General features: G+C 45.4%; 1 protein-coding gene across 2 annotated transcripts in view; it reads right to left on the bottom strand.

Annotated features, from left to right (window-relative positions):
* Positions 1 to 21,571, bottom strand: part of ZDHHC3 (zinc finger DHHC-type palmitoyltransferase 3) — a 402,886-nt gene that overhangs the window by 225,260 nt on the left and 156,055 nt on the right. For both annotated transcript variants that reach the window (XM_069648316.1, XM_069648317.1), the window contains exon 3: positions 12,897 to 13,021. In XM_069648316.1, coding sequence (XP_069504417.1) covers positions 12,897 to 13,021 — 125 coding nt within the window. The remainder of the gene's footprint in view (positions 1 to 12,896; positions 13,022 to 21,571) is intronic.

Genomic DNA, 21,571 nt, shown 5'->3' with positions numbered 1-21,571 from the left:
GAACACTCATTTTGTCGATTAAGAAGAACCCCACACCATGTTGATTTCTAGATGGTAGGGCAAGCATAGGGTTTGACACAGATAGACTTTTGATTTGTACTTACATACACAATCTTCCCTTAGTTTTCTGTAGGCAGGAGAAATCCCTACCTTAGTTATAGGGCAAGTTAGGCCTTACACCATCCTGATATTGAAATAAAACATTCTTTAAAACTTGAGTTCTGTTGTCTGTCATCTCTTGATACCATGCCTGTCTCCCACTGGGTAAACTGATCTTCAAAACTCAAGCTATGATTAAAGAGGATTTATTTCCCATTCAGGACGTTCATTTAACTCTCTATTTTCGTAATTAGTTCTGACATGCTTCTTGCCAGCTAAATGAATGGCTGGCACTTGAACTAGAGTTTTGCATGCCCCATGGTGTCGGTATCAAATCTTAAGCCCCTTCAGATGAGTGCAACAACTTAGCCGCTCCCTTTATTCAGGTGTAATGAGTTGCTGTTGCATTATCTGCATGCATTTAACTACCCGACCAATAAACAGTATTAGTACACGGCAGGGGTGAGCCTAGTGGCAGCCTTCTAGCCAATCAGCAAGCTAAGAACACAGTCTTTATCGCATGGTAAATCTCCCGATCCGAGCCTACATGGAAGTCGCCATGCTTCCCCCTCGGGAGTTCAGCTAAGTGCGTGACATGCCGCCCTTAAGCTTTTGACTATAAACACACTTGGATTATACCAGCAAAGGATACAGGTGGAGTACAATCATAAAAGGATACGATATTGATCCTGTTGACTTCTTTCTTCTTAACCTTCACTGATGAATCCTCAAGGAAGAACCCTTTCCATTGATTACACCCACTGCCCGATAGAAGAAACACGGCCAGAGCGAGAAATCAATTGAAAGGGTGAATAACTGAGCACAATCTCTAATCTGTATAATAGAAACAACAAGGTAAGTAACCTGTCTAATACAGCTGACTTTATTATCTTTCCACTAGTTTCCCCACTAACCTTAGCAGAAGTGGTTGCTGAAGAGCGAGGTGAAAGGAGGTACTCCAGATAGTAATCCAACAGTAAGACACAACGACAAGTAAAGGGAATGTTAGTGTTAGTAGGTAACTAATCCCAAACGGAACGAGGGTCGAACTAGTGTCGGGTAGGTGCACTCTGGATAGCGTCCTCTAGTTCTGTGCACATAGTATAACACAACATATTTCGGGCATCTTCGTAAATGTTCAAAACCTAAATCTTCACTCTTAATGTAGTAATGGAATCACCCTTGAACTGATGGAAAGTAAATTAATCCTCTCTGGCATGCAGTACTAATAGGAGTGCTCAGCAGTGGAATAGATTAGTTCTGGAAATAAGTTTGTAAGGTTGAAAATTCAGAAGTCCAACTCCCGCAAATTAGGAAGTTCTCAAGTCAAAACAATAATTGAAGGCGTTATGCGTCTAGAAACACGGGAGCGAGCAATCGCAGAGGAAGCATTCACCCGACTTCTGGCCAGGACAGGAAACCTCAGTGAAATGAAATGCTGACAATGGATTCAGGAAGCCTCTGAGAGGAATCGCTGAAAAACTGCTCCTTGGAACGTTTGTGCACTTCCACGCCAGGAACTACACGTGATTCGGGTCCGTGTCCCAGACCGTAACTGAAATCAAGGATCGACTCGGAAAACGAGTCTTGCAGAAAACAGGAACAGCCTTTGGAAGCAAGGCTCTGGATAGAGACGCGGTCAAACCGACTTTACCGCAGCTCTGGAACGACAAAGTAGCAACATGTAGCAACAATCAGAAGCGAGGAGCGCTTAGAGGAATGGACCCAAATACGCGCAGAAGTCACGTGATTGATGTCGTAGCAACGTGATCACATGATCCTATGGGCTGGAATACAACGCCGTTTCGCAGGGAGTTTATTAAAGAGACTCCACCTAGTATAGAACGGCCTTGCTGCTGATCTGATCGCATTAGGATTCCTGCTACTATAGGAAACTGGTGAGTGAGGCATGACAGTGCGCTGCAATCCTCTACCCCTCTGTCCTCTTCATGTCGCTCATTGAAACGGATGTTATAGCTAGCTTTGTTAATGCCCAAAGCTGGACATAGGGACAGCTGTTTCTGAACTTAAATACTTAAATATTAGCATCCTGGTACAACGTGTGGGATATGAATAGCAATAAACTTCTTCGGGTGAGTGCTTTACTGGCATAGGCAATGTCCGGGCAAACGCTAAAGCCCTCACTTCACTCAGGCTTCAAACTCGCCAGGCCATTATATGGCCAAATAAAGCCCCCCACCTGTCTGGGTTTATTGCTTAAGTAAGGCTCTATTAGATTGCCCTCTATTCCAATATACGGATATGAAGCTCTCCATTGCCATCCGTTGCAAACATCACCCAATGCATCCAAGTCCTGAAACTATAGTCCCTTGACCAGATTAAACTTTTGAATAGCTGAATGAAGATTTTGGCTTGATGGATTCAGAACAATTCCGTCTTCCCGCCCTCCGTCCATTTAATGCAACCTAAGCAACTGTACTTGCAGGGCCTCATCTGCAGCCTCAGGGACAGTAGTGAGGTAAGCAATGAGGAAATATAAAACTCTGTGTTTATGTTTCATCTTTACCAATGGACAATAATCACATAAAGTACAGTAACAGACTTTATGAGACTGCAGTAGTAAGAGCTGCTGTCACTGTGAAAACTGCTGACCTTGCTAGGGGGCTTTGGCACTGGTAAGTAGTACTTGGCAGTCCTTTGACAGTAAAATGATTGACTCAAGCAGGATTGGCTTTTTTAGATAGAAAAGTCAAGGATGCTGTGCGTCGGACTAGGTGGCAGGCAGCGCTCAAGAAGGGCCTTTTTCAGAAAGCCTGCATCATGTGACTTAAATAGCATGTGCAAGAGACAGTGCTGATGGATAAACAGAGGCTCACTCCCAGAAAAGAGGAAATGCAGTTTCCAAAGTATTGTATCAGTTCTCAAATCCATATGACGTAATTCTGATTGCAGGCAGTTTGAAAGCACCACAATGTGTATAAAAGCTTACAGTCTACTCATCGGGAGAGTGGGGTTTGTTGCTTTTTTTAGTTTAGAAGGGGACATGCATTATTGTATTATATTGTAAAGCTATCAATGAAATAGCACCACTTGAATGGAAAAAAGAAAAGAAATCACTACACACCAACTGCTGGTTCACTGAAGAACTGCACTCAATGCGATCCCTCAAAAGAGCAGCTTTAAAAAACTGGCAATCTAACCCATCCAGCAGCACCAAAAACGATTTTAATTTAATCTCCAAGCAATACAAAACAGCTATCACTGCTGCCAAAGCCAATGCTTTCAACACACAAATCTCCAATGCCAAATCGCTCCCTAAAGAGATCTTCGCCATTTTCAACAAGCTCATCTCCCCCCCACAATACACCGGATGAAATAACTAAAGATGAAGCGTGGTGTGCCAGCATTCAAACTGCCATGCTGCACAAAATTGACCTCCTCCACAGACAGGCTCCAAGCCTTCTAACGCCCCATCCTCCACCTCTAAGCCCACCATACCTGACTTCTCTTTCAGGGACGTCACTGAGACAGAAGTCGTCAATCTTCTAAAAAATCTCAAACCCTCCCCTTGTAAAGGTGAAATCTGCCCACCAAAACTCATCAAGGACTGCGCAGACTGCTTTGCACCGCTCTTTACGGCTTTCATTAACGCGTCTTTTAAAACAGGCATTATCCCTGCTAGCCTTAAAGAGGCCTGGGTCCGGCCCCTCCTAAAAAAAAACACCCTTGACCCCCTACAACCTAACAACTACAGACCAATAACCACAGTGCCATTCCTCCTGAAACTACTGGACAAAGCCGCACATTGCCAAATCCAGCACTTTCTGGAAACCCACTCCATCCTTGGGTCGAGGCAATCAGGCTTCCGGATAGGACACGGGACAGAAACAGCGCTGGTGGATCTGAAGAATCAGATCACCCAAATCATGGACAAGGGCAAGCCAGCCCTCCTACTCCTCCTAGATCTCTCAGCCGCGTTCAATCTAGTTGACCATAAGACCCTCACCTCACTCTCTCTGCTAACTTTTCCAAAGAATCAGCGCGATGGGTCACCTCCTTCCTAGAAGGTAGAGCCATGAAAGTCTTCTCGGACATAGCCAACGCCACTCCCACAACAATCCACTGCGGGGTCCCTCAAGGATCCTGCACTGCACCCACACTCTACAACCTGTTCACTAAACCCCTTTTTGACAAACTCGACTCATACGGCATTACATACACTAACTACGCGGACGACACACAAGTGCTTCTACCCCTCTCAGGCTCATACCACGACGACGCAAAGGCACTCCACTCAATCTATGCCATCATCCAGGCCTGGATGGCTACAAATGGCCTCTGCCTTAACAAGACTGAAATCATGATATTAGGTCAACAGAGCACCCTAGACAAACTGGACATACTGTACGCTAACTTCTCCATTGACAACTCTATCATCCCCATCTCCACAGCGGTTAAGACACTGGGAGTATACATAGACTCCTCTCTATCCATGAACAGACAAGTCAGCGCAATCACCTCCTCTTCTGCGCATAACACTAAACTCATAAACGGCATCAAGCCATACCTCTCCAAACCCAACTGCCTCTCCATAGCCAGAGCAACCATTGGAGCCAAACTGGACTATTGCAATGCCCTCCTAGCAGGCACTTCAGCAAAAAACCTAAACAGACTCCAAGTCACACAAAATAATGCTCTACGGGCCGCCCTTAGCATCCCTAGAAGAGAGCATATCTCTCATGCCAGACTCTCAGCACAATGGCTCCCGGTCAAAGAACGGATTACACTCAAAATCCTCACCCTCACGCACAAATGGCTCTCCTTCTCTGCCCCGTCCTATCTATCAGAGACCATCTCCAAACCCTCCTCCGCCCGACCCACCAGGACGCAATACACCAATTTACTCTGCATCCCACGCATCAAAAAAGCCAAAGCCGGTGGCGTAAGCTTCACCTATATTGCAGCCAAGACCTGGAACGCTCTTCCTGCAGACATTAGAGCGGAACACTCGCTCCCGATTTTTCGTAGGAAACTGAAGACCTCCTTCCTTGCCCAATAATCTGTGACCCCCACCATGCCATGTAAATACTCTGCTTTGCAATTTGTACAAATATCATATTGCCTTTGTAAATAATGTATTCCTTGTTAATATTGTATTATTGCAACTAAGATATGCCTGTAACAAGCGCCACGATGCCCCCGGGCTGACGTGCGCTCTACAAATTTGAATACATAAATTGTGATTTAATAAATGGACCGTCTCTTGCTACACTTTTCAAATTCATGGTTTTGAGTCTGTTTGTCTGTTTTCTTCCACAGCAAGTAGACACAAGACTCCGGTACACCTTGACTTGCACACTGCTTTCCTGTCGCAACTTTGATCTTGGTTGGAAGGAGTAGAAATACCTGCCTGGTTCCAGTGCTATGAGGAGCAATACATATCTACTTTTTCCTTTTTAGTTGTATTATACATTTTCTTGCATTTGCGGGGTGGGAGAATGTCCCAACGTTTCAGATTTTGAGATGGGGACAGAAGAGGGGCAACTTTAAACGGACGTTATAGCTACTTTTGTAGGTTGGACATGGGAACAGTCAACGGTTTTCCAAAATGGTTTGGCAAGTTTGAAGGAGGCACAAGCAGAAGCCGCACCTAGCAATATCACAGGCAGTAATAACAAGAGACTGGGGAAGAGGGTAAGATGCCTATGAAAGCAGGGTTAGTGGCGGTATTTCTCCAGGTGGTCCAGCTCCAGGCCTTGAGGGCCAGAATCCTGACAGGTTTTCAGGATATCCCTCAATAATATTCACAAGACAAAATGTGTATACATTTAGAATCAGTGTATGAACATTTATCTCATGAATATTAATTAGTGGTATCCCGAAAATCTGACATGTTCTCGGCCCTTGAGTCCTGGAGTTGGACAACCCTGCTTGCGGTCAATATGGTGGCCAGTGGCTAAGACACTGCAATTTAATTTATAAAGGAGCGCAGATAAAGTATGCAGCGCTGGGATGGAATTCAGGCTATGGTATAAGGGGCCGAATGGAGTATAGTGTATGATGTTAATGTGATGTTAAAAGATATTTATGCTGTGCACGATCACCACCAAAGTGGTCCCCTGGCGCTCTGGCAGATCTGAAAGGAAAGAGGGTGGGATGGATTAGTAGGATTGACCAGGAAAAGTGCAAGTGAGCTGTGATGTGCTGTTGGGAGCTTCAGTTTTGTTAACACGGTTCGCTGTGCGTAAGTGTGCTTTTCGGTTGGTAGCCGTCATGTGCTGTTGTGCAAGGCTATGTGTGGTTTGTTTTGTTGTTGCAGTGTAGTGAAGTGTGTGCGGTTTGCAGTGCTTTGAGAGGTGTATGCAGGGGGCGAGATTTCTTTAGTAGGGTTAGTTAGTGGCATCACTGTCTAGATGTGACGCATGATTATCTTCACAATTCTATCTAAATGTGACGCGGGCTAGTCTCCACAATTCTATGTATACAAGGCACACGATTACCTTCACACTTCTATCTAGATGTGACACACGATTACCTTCACAATTCTGTCTGGATATGACGCATGCTTGTCTTCAACAGTTCTATATAAATGTGATGTATGTTGATCTTTCACTCTAGAAGCAGAACAGCTCTGAAAACAGGGTGGTAGTCCACAAACACAAAATAACCCCCAGAGAATACCCAAACTAAGCAAAAAACTATTTTAAAAAGTACACAAATCCCTCCACATAAACACCTGAAACAGGCCAAGAACGGATTGAAATCAACGTAAAACTACTCACTGAGCATCAACCAACCCTTAAGACTGCTCTACAAGTGGTTTCCTTGCATGATGCTTCTAGACTACAGTCAGGCAGGCATGTGGAAATGGCTGCCAGGAACAGAGGCAGAGAGACACCCGACTGTTCCAGCCAATTGCAAGGGGGAGGGTGGGGACAGGAAGAAAGCCAGAAATAAACAAAGGACTACCCCCCTCCCCCCAGAGACAGCACATGCTAGATGCTGTGAGAAACCTGAAGGTGTCTCCCTGACTAGTCCCTGGAGATTGGTCATCCAGGTGGCCAGGACACGGCCATTGCTATTGGATCCAGTTCCTGGGGGTGGACCATTGCAGGAGGATCAACTGGATGGGGGGTCCTCGGGTAGTGCAAGTGGAACACAGATGGGTGAGACACAGTATCCCTCTTGTTAGAACACCTTTTCTCCATCCTACCCCGTAGGATACTCAAACACTCTACCCTCCCACCCCCTCCCTTTCTGACACAAACACTTTCGCACACCACGAAAGACGACGGACAAACACCTGAGCCGTTTACTTGACATGTCCCAACACAAGGGTCAGGCAAAGTCAGGCAATTGACCAGAATCACACACACTTGATGGCCCTTCCCCAAAGGGATAAAAGGTGGAGCACAAGAGCACTATACGAGCAAGGCAGAGTGCACAACAAGAGAGCTAACTCTGCATGGCAGTTCAAGAGGAGAAAGACAGCGTGAATCGAGAGGACGAGGAGAGAAGCGACCTTGCCCTTTCCAAGCCAGGCCTGTGAAACCTCCACGGAAGGAATCATAAGACCGCGAACAATAGTCAGCGTGTGTTGCAGCAGATGTCAGCGGTACACAAGGCCCTTCTCCGCTGATAACCAAGCCGGGGAGAGACGCTTCCCACCATGGTACCGGCCCTGACACCAGAGACAAGAAAAGCCAAGCAGTTGATCACAGCCGGTGAGTTGAAGGGAGAGCCGATAAGAAACTGAACTGTGTTTAACAAAAGTGGCAAATGGCTAATTAAAGAAAGTATAAAGAACTGTTAATAAGAGAGGAAAAGCAGCTACAGATGCTCACTCGAGAACCTCTGGGCGATTACCCTAATGTTGAAACTACCGCTACCAGAAGGCCTTGGCAAAGGTGAAAAAGGGGTCAAAGTGGTCGGGGTGTAGTAAAATCCTCTGTACAGTCGAACGTCTTTGCCTGGCAGATAATTGTGAAGCTAAGGGAACTGAATCCCGCATCATAGGAACTGTTCAAGAAATTGTGTTATTGGCAAAGTTGGCAAGAGTGAACTTCACAGAGGGATGCCGATAAAAAGGGGGCAAAGCCTGAAGTCCCAAGAAATAGTGTATTGACAAGGGTGAACCCGACACAGGGTTGTCTACAGTGAACTGTTTAAGAAGACATTAAGGTCTGTGAATGTCACAGAAGAGATTGTGTTGAAAGCCGCAGTGAACCCGACGGAGTGAGAAGGGTCTGAGCCCGGAAGAGGGGGATCCAGAGGTGAGAAGGCATCAACCAACATGCAAGCAGAAAGGAACTTTAGCAATTTTGGAATACATCAAGTCCCCTAAAACTGAACCACTGAAGGTCCTGATACCAAAGAGCGGAACTGCAGTGTCGTGCTGGAAAAGCTCAAGCATGTACTGTGCTCCGGAGTCCCACCTTTACCGTGCTCAAAACGGGGGGAAGAGAGACACAGACAACTGCATCCTGACTTATTATTTGCGAACACTTCTTTCTTTCCTGTGAATCCTACCCCGCACTCTTCGTTTGTATTTAGTGTGAGGATAGGCAATAGGTTTTTCTTACTATAGGCCTTTTTATTTGACAAGATGCCTTATTATTTGATGGTCGTAGCTTGCTCCCATCTTAGATTTAGGTTTAGATTAGGTGTTTTTTCTAACCCACATATACAGTTTAATAAACACCCTTGAACTGTGATCACTTGTGTGTCTATTCTTGATACATGCCTTCCTTAGAATACAGAGCAGCTCAGAAAACAAGGCGAGAGTCCACATAATCCTTCAGCATTATTCGTATATGCATGTTTGTAGTACTGGGGGTTAATCACATCTGCAGAAAATGTTCGTTTCTTGCTGCTCGTGTCGTGTTTTTCAGCAGATGGGATTTACCCCAGACTACAAACATGCATATACGAATAATGCTGAAGGATTATAGATATGCCCCGATTTGAAAAAGGCATAGTCAATGCTGAAACACGTGTAATCAGAAAGGGCCAATAAACAAAACTATTTTGAGCACCAACACATGTGATTTTGGAACTTTGTTCATACACGATTGTGGCGCAGCAAGAAGGTGTGTGGAAAATACACATTACCTTACAAACAAACGGAGTGGGGGATCTATTAGTCTCAGTCTTTCACACACCAATGCGACACCTCCAGATCTAAATTAAAATACTGGTCGCAGGAGTTTCACAGAGATATCACAAAAAGCTCTTCAAGCCAAAGCTTTCTCTCTTCTTGCCTTCTCCCCCAAACGTATCTTCTTTGGGGACTTTAACATCTATCTTGACTCTCCAGATGTGGCTACTGAACTCTTCCACGACCTCTGAGACTCTCTTTCCCTCACTATCCTTCCCTCTGGCCGTACCCACTCTGCCAGACACAACTTGGATGCTCTCCTCTCACCAGACAACCCACCACTCTCTCCCCCCCCCTTCATTTAATTCTCCTTCTGACTCTATTCTAGCTAACCTTCATCACTCTAACACCCTGGACATCATTATCCCCATCATGAGGATCTGTATGAAGCCTGCCCCCAAATGCAACTCTTGTTATGACTGACTTTGCAGCTTTGAAACGCAAGTGCAAAGCTGCAGAGCGGAAGTTGCAGACTTCTAGCTCATCCTCTGACAAACTGGCCTGCCACCAACTCCAAAGGCAATATCGTCTCGCCATCTGCTCCAAGAAGAGGGCTAATGTCCAAGCCTGCATCTCTGAAGCCACCAATAACATGGCAAAACATTTTAAAATCTGCAAGTAACTTGCCAATCCTACTGCAGTCTCCTCCTCTCCTCCCTCCGAGGCCCTCTGCAGTACACTGGCTGCCCACTTCTCCAAAACTCAGGACATCCTGTCATCTGCTCCCCCCTTCTCTTGCCCCATTCTCTCTTCCTTCTCTCCCAATGCATCAGGTGAGGTCTCTAGAGTTGTCCGCTCTATGAAAGTGTCCTCTGAACAAGTGCTCCCCTACTCCTCCAGACCATCAAAGACAACCTTGTCTCTCTCGCTCAAGCCTTGACTGACCTCGGCAACCATTCAATTGCCACTGGCTCCTTCCCATAACTCCCTTAGGCACTCTCTTGTGCACCCTCTGCTAAAAAAAGCTACCTGCTGAACCTTCTTGCCCAGCTAACTATTGCTCTCCATCACCCCATTTTTGGGCAAACTCATGGAGAAGCTGGTCATCCCCCAACTGACCCTCTACACTCAAATGGCTGGCTGCCTCCATGACCACCAGTCCGTTAAAAGGCATCCAGATGCAAAGAAACTGCTCGCCTTAACACCTGTGAAGACCGGCTCTCTAACGTGGACTCAAATACAACCTCGGTCCTTATCCTCCTCGATCTTTCTTCTACCTTTAACACAGTCAACCACTCCATCCTCATAAACAGTCTCCATGATAACCTACGCATCACAGACCGGCAACTATCCTGGCTGTCCTCCTTCCTTTCACAGAGACCCTCCCAAGTGCAAATGGGTCCCTTTCTCTCCTGCATCTCACGCTCTACTTGTGGCATCCCCCATGGCTCCATCCTATCCCCATGGCTCTTCAGCATTTACGTGGCCCCTCTTGCCCACTTGATCTCCACTTTCTCGCCCTTGTTTCAAGTGTTATGCAGATGACACACAGCTCTCCTTCAAGCTGCCATCCTCTACCTCCTCCATCTCCTCTCTCCGCTCTCATACGGGACTGTCTGGCTGCTATTCATGCATGGTGCTCTGCCAATGATCTCTGTCTAAATGCCAGTAAGACAGAGATCCTCCTCATTGAGACTCCAACTCCTTGCTCCCCTGCCCCCTCTATCTGGCCATCCTCCCTGGGTCCCCTCCCTTAACCAACGTGAGGCAAAACACCTGGGAATCATGTTTGACTCCTCTCTCTCTTTCTCTACACACATCACAGACCTTGCCAAGAAGTCCGACTTTCAGCTTCACCTCCTCAGATGCATTCTAAATTTCCTCACCTTTCCCCAGAAACTAAACGTCTCCATAGCCTTGGTTCTCTCTAGGCTGGACTACTGCAACAACCTCTTCCTCAATCTGCCCCTCTTTTCCATTCGCCTCCTTCAACTAATCCAGAATAGGACTGCACGACTTATCCTTGACCTCAAGCTTAAGGACCACATCTTTCACGCCCTAAAATATCTCCACTGGCTCCAGGCCACTGCAAGGATAAAATTCAAGACCCTATGCATAATACACAAGGCCGTCTGGGGCCTGGGACCACTCTATATTCAGCTGTCCCTCCCTAACCACCCTGCCAGAGTTCTTAGTCCTCTGGCTCCCACTCTCTGCACTTCAAATGTTTCTCCAAGCAGAGTGGCAAGTAGAGCCCTCTCCTTGGCTGGTTCTTCCCTCTGGAATCCCCCCCCCCCTCAGACTTGAACTAGATTGTCTTAAGTTCTGGAAACTTCTCAATACTTTCCTTGTCTCCTCTTCCTTCCCTCTCCCCCTCCCATGCTAAATGTTCTCTCTGCCGCTGTGACAGGGGCCAGACCAGCAACTACCAGTCGCCCCAGCATTCCCTGCCAACAATAGCCATTGGGCTCCCTTTGCCCTAACCTGGTCCTCCCGGTCCACCACACTCCCCCTCCCGTCCCTCCTCTCTTTCCCCTGGCACTTGCTGTCTCCCCACCCCACGCCTCCAGCACTTACCCAGCTTCCCAGCACTTACCCAGCTCCTACCTTTGGGCACCACCTTGTCTTGTACTTGCACAGTAGGATTGTCACAAGGCCAATATAATAAATAGTTTGCGGTTTTCCTATGTGCCCCCCACCCCCAACTTGTCTTGTTGTGCATGGAAACACTTTTGTATAGGCGTAATACAAATGTCCAATAAATAAATTGTTATTTACCATTGTATTGAGGACAAATCTTCAGAAAAGCTATACATTCTGCTTCGTTAAACATTTATGTAAACTGAAGTTCATATTGCCAAAATCAGTTTCATACAACATACACATGTGCCCGAGCCAGAATAAACAAGGGATTCAAGGTTTTGAGTAGAGTGTATGTGGTGCACAATAGCTTGCATCATCCACTTATTAGAAATTATATACAGCATCTGCTTGTTCACTGTATCACATCTATTTAATTTTCCCCAAATTTTATTTTGCATACATTTAAATGCAAATGATTTACCAAAAAGGTTTGAATGTACACTTTATAGATTTCACAGTAATGTATATGTAATATAGTGGCACTTCAGCAATGCTCATTTTGATTCGGAGGAGCTAGCCATTTATTGTTTTTTAAAATGATGCATTCGTTGATAAGGTCACAGATTTTTCAAACAAGTAGGGTCCCGATTGCACCCAAACAAGGTTCAAATTAGAAGATTATAAAAAAAAAAAAACACTAATGTGCAATTCTCTCCAGGTATTCACTGACTACTCGGGGACTTCTTGACAGATGTATAATTAGTCCAAATTGAAAATAAGAATTCCACTTACTATATATCAATATCAAGTGTGTTACATTTTCACTGCTCAGTTGGTGATTGAAACTAAACGTTAAATTGAAAATGATCAAGATTATACGCAAAAACAGAGCAGTCTTCATTGATACAAACTATGTAATCATATAAACCTATGCTCATTGGATCAATTCAGAAACAAAGCTGCTACATTTCACTACTAATCTCAAAGCCTTACTATCCAGGCATACAATGAGTAAACAACATATCCTTGGACGCCAACCTAGACATTGAATGCAATGGTAAGAATGTTCTGACCATCCAAAGGAGAGGGGAAATGTTTTCTGGTCTAGAGAGATTCGGCTTCCATAGTTTAATGATTTCATTTGAAGTGCACCTACCTACAGTGATGCGCTCGGTCTGGTTTGATGCTGCAACATTTAGGACATTTATATACCACTTGCCCTGGTTTCAGTTGCAAACTCTCAATAAATTCTTTCGTAGCATTCCCTTTGGGTACAGCACCCTGAAAAGGAAAACAAAAAGAGAAAATAGCCCCATGAATGTATTAGCATTTCAATAATCAGTGATGGCAAATTAGGTACCCCTTGACCTGGCCATTCCCCAGTCTCTTCCACCAGGTTCTCTCTGTGGACCCCAACGAAAGAGTGTCATAACAGTATACAAGTGTTAACACAATGTTGCTCTATCCACACCAAAGGGGAATGAAGGCAACGTTTAGGTTTCCAGCCTGTGGGGTGGAGGTGCGGAGAGGGGGGAAGCTCTGAATTAAGTATGTTTGTGGATGAACAGTAAATCAGACAGGATGGAGAGCTTTTCCCAAAGTAATTGATAGGGGGAAAGGAGGAGCGTTTTCCTTGACGGCTATTGCTATTCACTTCTGAAGAGGTGAGACACTGCAATATTCATAGCCCCTTTTCCATTTTATATTCCCAAGTGCAGATAGCATGGTAAGATGGGGGTGCTAGTCGATCTCTCTGTTGAATAGCATACCATGTATGTCCAATGCAGACCAACTGGCAAACCAGTCACTGATGGAATGTGGTCAGGTTTGTTTGCAAGAGTCGGCTGATTCGTTATACCTAGCAATACATATATTTATTTGTTTATTTATATAGCGCACCTAACCCAAAAGGTATCTGAGCGCAGGATTGCAGGTTGTTGTGTACAAGGCAGCAATTCATACCGTAATACGTTTTAAACTACTACAATCTTTAAACTACGGTCTGACCAAACATGGATCGAGAAACATGCAGCAATCACATTGTGAAAAGCCAGGATCATGGGCTGCTTGAATGGTGCAGATCCTTACCATCGGTAGCCATGGACTTACTTCCAGCCAGGATATAGAATAAGAAGAGGACTCATGTAGCTTTTTCTTCAATGTTGTATTTACCCATCCTGTGTAGAAGAGCAGCTGACTGATGATCTCTGGACGACTCCCGAAGCAGCCCAGCATCCCCTTCATGCGTTTGGCTCGGTGAAGCCTTGCTGTACTACCTGATCTGCGAAGGCCCTAAGCGGTGCTTCAACCCTTGGACTGGTGGGACCAACCAGTCTTGACTCATTCTCGGGGGTTCCAGCCATTCTGAGGCTTCAAAGGTGTCACTGGACCACCCGGTCAACTGAGCAGCTCTCCAGTGGGATACATCGGTAGAATTATTGCTGTTCGGCGTCGTTTGCTGGAACTTTGGTGGTCTCTAGCTCGTGCCACAAGTAGTCTTCCTACCACGTTTCAGCTTCACAGATTCAAGGGATCCTTCTGCAAGGTCTTCTTCAATCATGACTGCAGAGGCACCGACCATCATCGCTGTGCAGTGACGGTCAGTGGAAGACGCTGTGAGGTGTACAGAAGAGTCCTGCATCAGTGAATCCTGCTTGCCTTTTTCAGCAGTGGTTGCATCCAGCACCAGCAGCCGACCCGAGGATTTCTCTGATCTGCAACCCACAGACATTCGGCACTGGAACAAACGGCGGGAAAACCTAACTTAAGCGACCCCCAGTCTACCCACCTAGTCATCTGGGAAAAATCCGAGTCAGTAATTGCAATGCATTGACCTCTCCCTGTTCTCCTAAGAATACCATTCCTTTTTGATCGTCAGATCTAAAAGCTTGTATCTAAAAAGACAGGAATATCATTTTACTGACCTGTAACATTGTTGAATATCTTCTGGAACATTTCACCACCACGGGAACTCTTCCTACATCAGTCCCCTCTCCAAAAACAGCGCTTTGGGACTTTTGGGCACAAAGTCCTATACATCATAGGGATTAGACTTTTAAAGTTGGGGCATAATTCGTGTGAACTAGTTTCCTTCTACAGCATCACTACTTACCCTCTTTTGGTTGTTAATGTTATTGTATGCATTCCTACAAACCTGAAGGTGACTATATATGTTTGATAACTGAGTATTGTGTGATAGTACTACCTGCCTGTTTCATTGCTTAGTGTGTCTTTGGGCCTATAATACAGTATTTTTGTACTTACCCGTCTAAATTTAATTATTGTGTGCTTCACTGTGTGGACTGATTGTGGACCCCTGACCCCACTCACTTTCTTCTGAGACCAAGCCTTGACCACTCTCCACGTTTACCTTGATTGAGTTTGGCTGACCTCTCAGAGTTTCCCCGTTTACTATAACTAAGGTGATATGATATATGATATGATATGGCATTTGTAACGGGCCTATACACAAGTGTTTCAAGGCGTGAAAATTTTAGGTGGCCCCCTAAAATCTGTCCGCCAGGCTAGATTCGAGAAATCCATCTTAACAATCATACATTAGTTATATAATTAAATGGTGTCAACAGTATTATACTCCTGCACACCATCCCCTCACCCCGCCACCCCCTTTCCCTCCCTATTCCCAACCCAGTAGCAAGGAACTCATAGTGGCAACAGTAAAGACAGACACAAGTGATCACACTCTAAGGGTGTTTATTAAACTGTATGCAGGTTGGTAAAACACCTAATCTAAGCCTAAATCTAAGATGGGAGCATGCGTCGACCATCAAATGAAAATAGGGCAGTCCTTGTGACGTTGTGTCATATAAAAAATTGCCTATACTAAGAAACCTATTGCCAAACTTTACAACTAATACAAAAGGGAGTGTGGCATAGTTCTCAAGAAAATAAAGAAGTGTTTCCAAATAATATGTCAGGATGCGGTAGCTTGGGTCTCCCTTCCCCATGTTTTTAGCATGGGGTAAGGTGGGATCTTGGAGCACAGCACACACTCAAGCTTCCTCAGCACGAGCCGACGATGTCTACTTGCAACTATCAGGACCGTCAATGGCCAAGTCTTGATTCTCTTGAAAGTCTCTTGCCTTCGAGGGACTAACATTCAATAACACAACAAAAGTTCCTTTAACAAAATGAAAGTTTGTTTCCTGGTTTTGCTTAGGGTGAGGGTTCTTCACCCCTTGGCCCCCCCTGTTCTGGGTTTGGATCCTAACAGTTCATATCAATATCAAGGCCTTTGGGGTTGTGGTTTCCTGGTCCCATAGGCCTGATATGATTATCAAGAAAAACAAACAAACAAAACACAAAGTTCTGGTCAACATATTTCTCGGGTGATGGTCTGCCTCCTGGGTCCCCCTCTTCCGGGCGCTGACCCTTCACAAATTGTATTCCACAAATCAAACAATAGTTCCTTCTTTTAATAGACTTTGGGTGATCGCTTCATCCCTGATCTCCCTCCTTCCGGCTTGGACCCCTCTCAACTGTTAGCCTCCCTCCACCGGGTTCACTATGGCTTTTCCTTCGCTCACAAATCTTAACGTCTTTTTAAACAGTTCTAGTGGCCATCTTTGTGCCTTCTCGTCAGCATCCCTCTTCCGGGTTCACTCTTGCCAACTTCACATTCACTTTCAATGTATTCAGGATTCAGTTTCCTTGCTTTCTCGTATAGTGAGATTCACTTCCCTTGCGTTCTCTATAGTTCGTAGATCAAAGGATTTCGACTGTACAGGGATTTTGCTTGACCTCCTGTAAAACCACTTTGACTTATCTTGTCTGCTCTCTTACGGTCTTCCGGTTTCTCTATTTTCACTCAGATGGGGGATTGACCAGATTCTCTCGAGTTAGCACCCATGTAGTGCCGGTTCCCTCTACAGCTGGTTTCCCCTCAACACTTTTACAGTTCTTTGAACTTGGTTCAACTTGCCACTTTGCGTCTTTCAATCATCACAGCCCGGTTCTTATCAGCTCTCCCCCCGACTAACTGGCTGTGAACCGCTTGGCTTTCCTCGTAACCAGAGTCAAGGCCGGTACCACAGTAGCAGAAGTTTCCCTCGCTCCTGCTTACCAGCGTTGACACGCTCTGTGTACTGTTGAAATCTGCTTCAACACACTTGAGTTATTGTCCTCTGCCTTTACGATTCTTTCAGTGGAGGATTCGCAGGGTTTTGATGAAGAGGGCAAGGTTGTGTCTCTCCTCGTCAGCCTCTCTATGTTTGACGCCATTCTCCTCCTCTTGAACTGCTGGGTCTGGATAGCGGTCTCATTGTGCGGTCTGCCTTGCTCGTACTGTGCTATCTTGCTCCACCTTTTATCCCTGTGTGGAAAGGAAAGAGCAGTCAGTTGTGTGGATGTAACGTCAGGAGGAGAGCTGGTTCAACTACCTTTATTGATTTTGAACAATAAATTTCCCTTTTGCATACATTTCTCCTTTTACACTTTTTGTATAAGAGATAGGGCAGCCATTAGATTTTTGTTAGCATAGGCCATTTTGATGTAACTGACGCCACTAGGGCTGTTTTGTTTATCGTTTGATGTTTGAGACTACTCCATTCTAAGTTATAGGGTAAATTGTATCCATTGTGCCAGTGTCATACTTGTGATACCATGCCTTCCCTCCAGTGTTCAAACCATCTCTTCTTAAGTAGACATAGGCTAGCAAATCTGCAGTCCGTTCTGACCATTTCCTACACATTCCTTTATTCTCCACGACTGTCAATGCAGTAGGCATCTCAAATACACAATGTTCCACATACAGTTACTGAACTGGTTTCTGTCACCCTTAAACCCATTTTCAATACAGGTGTAGTCTTAACGAGCCCATCAACTCTTGTAAATTTACTAGGAAGAGACTGCCTCTGTAAGAAGAATTGCACTATTTACTGTACCCCAGAGAGATTTGTTAAGATACCCCAGAGAGATACACTGAAGTAGTGTTGGCTTTGCTACACGACAGACCTGTGGCCAGTTCAGATCCCAAGGATACACTCTTGTCCCCAGAACTCATTGATCTGCTGGTCAGTACAGAATTCCCTGTGGTCAACACATGACAATGAAGTAGGATGAGTCAGAACGCAGATCCAGTGCGATATATCAGTCAAAGTAATTACCCAGAATCCTCCAAAATCTAACACATCCATAAGTGGAAGAGGGTACAGCCCCAGTAATCCCTCCTGAAACCCAGCTATAAAAAGTACTGACAGAAGCTCACGTAATACACAAATACTTTCTGTAAACAAGCCAGGAAAGGCCTTTATCAGTTTGTACAAAACTATACAGCTGTAGATACTGTAGTGATACTTTTCTTTCCGTTTGTTGCAAATTAGGCCAGATAATCTCATGCATTCCCCAACACATTTTTTATAGTTTTAGGCCTTTGCTCCGGAGACATGGCGCAGAGTGAACCTTTCTGAAGCAAGGGACATGGTGGCTATTAAAGGTTATCACAATAGAGAGGATGATTGACAATTATAATGGATAATTCCGTTTTTCAATATCTCAATTAGTCATGAAGGATTAATATGTGAAAGAAAGAATGTACTGACAGGCCACATATTTGGCATTCCCAAATTAGTGGGATGGAGGATTTCTCTTGGTTACTTATACAGGCTTTTGTGTCTGCAACTATAAATCCAGTCGAATTTAGGAATTGTAAGGGTGCATAAGTAAGCGACGGACACAATGGTGGCATATTTATGCCTATAAACTTGTATTAAAGAAATTAGGGTTGGGGAATACCCAACTATCTTTACCAATATAAAAGGCCAGATGTAAGTTTGTCTGATGCATTCATGCGCAATAGAGACTCCGAATGCACAGAATGCTATGCTAGAGGGAGCTGTTGCCTTAGGATATACAGTGATCCAATTTGCATAGCTTCGCCTGTGGCGACCGCTAGAGGGAGCTGTTGCTTTAGGATCTATAGTGGTCCTACTGTGTTAATGAAAACTTGCACTTTGCACAATAATAAGAGGGGTTTCCCTGCCTCAAAGAATAATCTAGGGAGTCTGTCAGGATGTCCAAAGAAAAAGTCCACCGTCATGTCAAACCGATTTCCAGCCCTTACACTAGGAACTCAAACTAAGGTGCAAGGTGATCTTCTTTGGTTCAAAAGAATGTCTTTCTTCTTCTTTGCGTAGGTTTAAACGTTCTTTTGCAGCTCATTTTCAGTTCAAATGATGCAAAAACAAAACCTCAAAAGGATATGCAACCTTGTGTCAAAAAAGGTTGCCGGGTCCTCACAATGCCAAGAGAATGTCTCCCTTCTCTTGGCTTTCAAAAGTGTGTTGAAACACCAGGGGAAAGGACTCCCTCCCGTTGTTTCTCTTCAGCTTCTTTAAAATACCAAGAGAATGTCTCCCTTCTCTTGGCTTGGTATAGTATCCACAAACTCCAGGTGGAATGCTTCCTTTCCCCTGGTTCCAGCTTCTCTCACAGCCAACTTAAATCACTAACCTGTCAGTTACTGCGGCTATGAAGATGTCCAATTATGTATCCCTCATATGGGTGTGAGTCCCACACTCACATTTCGGACTTTCAGTTTTCTGCTTTATTTGGTACACTCCCCAGCCAAGTTTCAAAGGGCGGTTTTGGACATATTAAAGTTCACTCGCCTCAGTCAGGGTCCCAGACCTTGTCTTCTGGGGTTTTCTCACCCTTCTGGGCTCTCCAATAACTTCTTGGGGCCCCTGCACATTCCGGACAACCAGCATACATTTTTCCCGGTATGCAATGGTTTTGGGCCTTCCCTGGAGGCCTGCAATCTGCTGTGGTGCTTCCCAGACCTTCATGGGGAACGTGACGTTGCCCTCTCACATTCTCCAGTCTGCTGCGATGCCAGGAGTTAATCCTCCCAGTTTTGTGGAGCGATCCTTCCGCTCCGGACCTGCTCTGCTTTTTCTTGCTCCCACCTCAGTCAGCGTTCTTTCTTCTCTCCGATCTCCATTCGCTCTTATGGCTCCTCCAGGGAGGGCTCCACGCCATTCCCAGTCCTCCTCCTGTTTTTAATACTCTGTTGTACTCCAGATTGTCCAGATTGACTAGACCGCACTGTGTGGACTTGCGCTGTATTCTGCATTACTCCACGCCTCCGCTTCATCTCAGTTTTCCAGTTACAGTGTTTTCATGGGTAGTCGCTAGTCTCCCTCGTCTCAGTGTAATGTAATGAATTGGTATCTTGTACCTTACAGAATTATATAGAGGGAGGGACTGGGTTGCCCTGAATAGGGTAAGAGGGCAAGGCAGTGGATAATGGGGCATTTATGCGCATTCTTCCTGTAACGTCATCCCTCATCCCATAAGGGATTTCCCCACTCATGTGATCCTCCCATGGTGCACCCCCCCCCAGGGGGACTATTGGACTGTGTGCCACACCACCCTGGCAACATGGGAGGGGTCCTCCCTATAAGAGAAGGAACGAGATCAAAGCACACATCACAGAATGCAACCAAGGTTTCTAGCTTGAGTTGTGGTATGATACAGCAACCAAATTAGAGAAGTGAGATTAAAGAATTAAAGAGGTGCATTTGGGAATGCCTTAATAGGAAATAACACCTTTTCATTGTGCGTCTGCTTTTTCAAGTTGATCTCAATGTCTTAACTGTCCTTAAGGTGCAGCAATTCCCGTAGCACAGCAGAAATAATTAATGTTGTCTCCAAGACAGAAGCATGACTTTGGAGATTGGGTGTGGGATGGAACAAATACCCCCTAGCAGCTTGGAGTGGACCAGCCACTTAGTGCCCATACGGATTGTCTAGAAAAAATGGCGAGACATGTACAACTGACCACAGAGGCAAATATTGCTAAAAGGAATAATTTCTGCCCTGAGCACTATGGCAAAGGAACTACTGAATAATCTCATCTGGAATGTCAACTCCCTGGACCCGGTGGAGGCATCTATGGAATCCCATCGCTGCAGCTTGACTTGATTGAGTCAGTCAATTCTCTGAGGGGCTGGCCAGAGACACAGCAGTCTGGTAATTGGTCCTCTATGCTTGGCGTGTGGCATGGTGGGGCTTTGTCTCATCCTTGGTCTTTAGTATGCCTTATAGAGTTATGTGATGAATCCGATGGTGTCATCACTCCTTTCCGGCGGTGGCCTCTCCGCATGTGGCACGGGACAGCAGCCGCTACCTAATCCTGACACCGGGAGTGGCTATATGAGGGAGGGTCACATGGGGGAGGCAGCCCTCGGGAGGGTGTCATGACATCAGCGGATGAGACATGGTATCCCCTTCTCTTTTGAGGATATCCCAGCCACTCTCCAAGCCTTAATGGCATATTGTTATACCTCTCCTCACCTACCTAAGAAAGGTACTGGAAACACCTTTTCAGACTCTGGATACAAGTCCTCAAAATCTGACTTGCTTTTCACAACTTCTGAAAATGCCTTTTCGAAGTCTGACTACAAGTCTTCAAAAACAAACCTGCCTTTAAACATCACTGAAAAAAGCTTTTCAGACTTTGAACACAAAACATCAGAAACCAACTACCATTTCCCTAAAAACGAAAGTATTGTGACTAAGGTGATGAACGGAGTAATGAAGATTACTGGGGACCAGGAGCTGTAACAACTAGAGACCCTGTGCTCTAGTTGTTAGAGCAACAAAAATTAGGCCAGGAGATTTAAATTGGCAGACTAGCTGACAGGCACTCAAAGACGCTGGCTGAGCAATGCTGCTTCTCTCAGTGCAGACCGAGAGGCTAGAAGGCTGGAGCGAAGTTTTGGAGCCACCGGGCTCACAGACAAGGAAGAAGGGAGTGGGCTTCAGGAGGGAGTATGCCGCAAGAACGCCAGAAGTAAGCAGCAGGCTTCG

This window comes from Ambystoma mexicanum, chromosome 2q (genome assembly GCF_040938575.1).
Source record: "Ambystoma mexicanum isolate Mex_15411 chromosome 2q, UKY_AmexF1_1, whole genome shotgun sequence".
NCBI classification, from domain to species: Eukaryota; Metazoa; Chordata; class Amphibia; order Caudata; family Ambystomatidae; genus Ambystoma; species Ambystoma mexicanum.
This window is presented reverse-complemented; position numbering and strand designations above follow the sequence as displayed.